The 4,019-nt window shown below is 31.9% G+C and overlaps 1 protein-coding gene across 1 annotated transcript; it reads right to left on the bottom strand.

The window, feature by feature from the left end:
* Positions 1–1,817: 1,817 nt before the first annotated feature.
* Positions 1,818–3,650, bottom strand: LOC147808127 (uncharacterized). The gene has a single exon (XM_087166896.1). It carries the CDS (start codon positions 3,648–3,650, stop codon positions 1,929–1,931), a length of 1,722 nt encoding a protein of 573 aa, XP_087023022.1. The 3' UTR covers positions 1,818–1,928.
* Between the last annotated feature and the right edge of the window lie 369 nt (positions 3,651–4,019).

The following is a 4,019-nucleotide window of genomic DNA, read 5'->3' as shown; positions in this document are numbered from 1 at the left end:
AATTAAATTTGGAATAAAAGGAAATTGCATCTGGTATACTTCTTTTTTGTCATTGCCGGGAAGGGGGGGGTGAATCTATCACAAAATATGTTCACTTCATTAAATTTTAAATTCTGTGTCCCAAACACATAATTGCTGTTTTGGTAACTAGAGAAAATTGCACCCTCCTTTTTCAGAAAAAATCATTTAGTTGAAACAAACAGATAGCAATGAACATAAGTAAAAAAAATATAAAAATGTTTATATTTTTGTGAAAATACATGCTATTTCTGTTGAAATTCATCCAAACTTTTTTATCAAAGCTATAACATGTTGTAGAAGTTAAAAATATTTACAGTTTTTGATTATACTGGTTGTTCAAAAATATTTTTTTCATTTTTTTCGTCGTTGGCGATGCTGAATACTAAATAAAATCTTTATTATTATTATTAAAATTACTTTGGAAATAATAAAAAGTCTGAATACCATTTAAAGTTCTCCAGCACTATATTCCTGATACTTTTAAAAATTGTCCACTTACTACAAATTATAAATAGTAATACACTTCATAAAATCAAGTAAGATAGTTTGATTCATTGCTTAGAAAAAAAATATGAATTTCAAATTTTGAATATATATTATATAGTATTGCTATTACAGCACACTATGTAGACAAAAATTGGAACTTAAAATCCCCTTGACTCAGTTGTCCGCATTTTGATGTAAATCATACATCTGACAATATAAATGAGGTATTAAAAGAACAATTATTAGATTGGGATATAAACATATAAGAGATCAACTGTTGTACGACAGACAATGGCTCAAATATTTTGAAAGCGATTTCTGCATTAAACATACAACATATGCCCTGCTTCGGACACAGCATAAATATAGGTGTGAATAGAGCTTTGCAAAACTCACTACTGCAAAAAGCAGTAGTTAGGGTGAAGAAGCTGCAAAACACTATTGCCCATAGTTGGAAGATGTCGAGAGACTTTAAAAATGCTCAAGAACTGTTGCAGATAGAAGTGAGAAAGCTGCCAAGTGCATATCCCACACGTTGGTGGAGCACCTCAAAATAGTGCATAAGGTTTTTAGAAAACCAGTTGCCATTGTGCAAGTTATTAAAAGACTATCCAGCAAAAAAAACACCTAATACTGGAGGGAAATGAAGTCACTGCTCTGGAAGATTTTGTCAATGCCACAATTTTTATTAATTGTGTTTTTACAATAATAAAATTGAAAGGTTTTCGATGTTGCAGTTTTATTTTATAGTGAAACATTTAAAAATATTACTTCTTTTAAAAATTCATTCATATATTATGTTATTTCTTATTTTGTATTTGCAAAAGAAAAAGGTAAACAATATTCTCCAATACCTTTAGTGAAAAGTTGCAGAATAAAATTAGTAAATTGTAGTATTTAAATAAGCTTTTGAATATCTGCAAAAAATTATTCATAATCAGAACAACTTTGTCAAAATTTCTGTGAACTAGGAGTTGACTGTAAGTGAGTTAAGAAAAAAGCAACAATACATTTGAATAAAGGAAGGGGTACTGTGGATTTATTTCTTAGTTTTGTCGTTTAGATTGTTAAATCGATATAACCTAATATCGTGATATAAAAGGGTTGATTATATCGATTTAAGAAATTTCTATATCGTCCAGCCCTAATTTACAGAAAGCAAGATTTAGAAAACAAAAGCTAAATTATCTAAATTCATATTAAACTGGTAAAATTAATTTAAATTATAAAATGCACATTTTTATTAAAATATATTTAAACATATAAATTTTAATACTCTTAAAATACTTCAATTGATACGAAATATTTAGTAAAAATGCAAATTATTTTACACTATTTATGAAATATAAATTCAATTTTTCAAATTATGACCTTATTTAAAAATACTTATTTAGAAATAATAATAAATACTTTTTTAAAAATTAAAACCCTCCAGATTCATACATTTTTCCTTCTTTTAATTTATACATTTCGTTAGAATGTACTATTTTCATTCGTTTGGCTCTACGAGCTTCTAACGTGGAAGCTTTTTTGCGATTTTCAGCAGTGTGCTTGTTTTTATTATCTTTGCGGAAAAACTCAACACAATTTCTTCTGTCAATTTTTACTTCTAGTTTTTCCATGAGAGACAAGAAAGACTGCATACCATCATTGAAGGCTAGCGCAGCAAAATGTGTAGCTATTTTAGCTACAGTTACACCACTTCCAAATACTTTTGGACAATATTTCCAAATTACCGAATTAAAAGACTCGTTTGCATTTTGAGTCCTTCCTCCCAAGCACTTTTTTAAGAGTTTGGGGTGGCAAAGATCGGCAAATATGGGTTTTATTTTATCCATTACCACTTTAGAAACCGAGTTTTTATGCTTGAAGACGTTGACAGTATTGTTATGAACAGCGCGATTATACGAACACCACGAGTCTTCTCCTTGAGGACAAAACATATGCATGGGTTCATCGTCTGCACTGCGGTGGTGAGCCCATACTGCCCAAACAGCTTTACGCATCTCTACTACACTGTTTGAATGCTTTCGAATAGCATTGCCGTAATAGGTTGTTAACTTTAAAACTAAAGCATCAGTCAATCTTCCTTTTCCTCCAATTGTTTTTCCATCTTTTAACTTCTGCCGGCCAAGATTCGCCTTCAGTTTTCTCAAACGTGTTCCTAGCCTCTTCTGAATATGGCCAACGCATTCGATTTTCTCAACAGGCAAGTCATTTCCATATGGCAAAGCATCTGAAATAGCAGTGAAAGTTTTACAGTCTCCATCTCCTATATAATTTAGATACTTTACTCCATGCTTTGTCTCAGACCTTTTAAAAATCCTCAGCATTCCCTCAACTTCCATTTTACCAGCTGACCCAGAGTGATTCTTTCGACAGCTGGTTTTATGGCGAAGCATCCACTTGTCATATGTAGGACCAAATTTAGGGCCTTTATATGAGCTGCACCCTTTACAAAAAGAAGACATGACCTCTACGTCAACAACCTTTCCTGTTTCTGCTACGATAAGTGAGCAAACACCAATAAGAGAAGTATGACCCCTCGTCTTCCATGTTCCGTCTCCACTTACTGTAAATTTCTCTAATTGAGACAAAACCTTTTCTTCTTGTGCAGCATTGTTCATGCTTTCTAGAGCAACTTCCTCTGCACACTGAGCAATTTTTTTATTAATAGCATCGTAGGTTTTCTGTTCTACAGGAGTGGGAAGACACATAAATTGACAGAAAGTCTGTAGACCAGTCAGTCCATGACCGATGGTTCGCATAGCCAAAATTGCCCTTCTATTAATTTCCAGTGCATTTTTTTTAATACCAACCTTTTCTGATGTTGTGAAAGATGAAATGTTGGAGCAACTTTTACAAGTGATTTCAAAAGTAGAAGACAGTCCACGTTGAGATTTCTCACACAGCTCTATTTTACCATAACAAATAGAGCACACAGTTTTTTCTGCAATTGCAGAAAACAATAAATTTATATCCACTAAACGATAGCCTTTAAAATTTTCAGAAATTTTCTTTATGCTAGATCGCCTAGAGCAAGACTGCGATTGCAACTTTTTGCTCTTTGCACTAAGTTCTATATCTTTTTTAACAAATTTTGTTTTATTATTTTCAGTATCTACAGACTTTTTTACATACATATTACCGTGAAACTTTCTTTTTTTCACTCTCTTTCCTGACCGTACTGATTTTGAATTATCCATCTATGATAACAAAAAGTTCACGCTAATGACGCTAATTTTAATCAACAAAGCAACAATCGAAAGACTGATTGTGAGAAGAGTTGAGATGTAGAAATACTGCTTGATCATAATATGTTTAAAAATATAATTATCACGTGATATTAAGAAATTATGACGGATAAGAAAGCAAAAACACGCGGCAATGAAAACAAAACTGTGAAAGTTTGCAGACGATGTTTGGGAAAGGGGCGTGGCACTTACTGTTTCGAGAAAGTGCGTTTCAGTATTTTTGTTATAACTTCGGAAATATTTTGTGTATCATCATAA

This window comes from Parasteatoda tepidariorum, chromosome 6, assembly GCF_982258835.1.
Source record: "Parasteatoda tepidariorum strain Cologne lab strain chromosome 6, Ptep-v5.0, whole genome shotgun sequence".
Classification (NCBI taxonomy): Eukaryota; Metazoa; Arthropoda; class Arachnida; order Araneae; family Theridiidae; genus Parasteatoda; species Parasteatoda tepidariorum.
Note: the sequence above shows the minus strand (reverse complement) of the source record. Positions and strands in the feature narration are given on the sequence as shown.

Excerpts from the sequence above, each read along its gene's own strand:
- LOC147808127 (XM_087166896.1), bottom strand. The coding sequence starts at position 3,650 with ATGTATGTAAAAAAGTCTGTAGATACTGAAAATAATAAAACAAAATTT.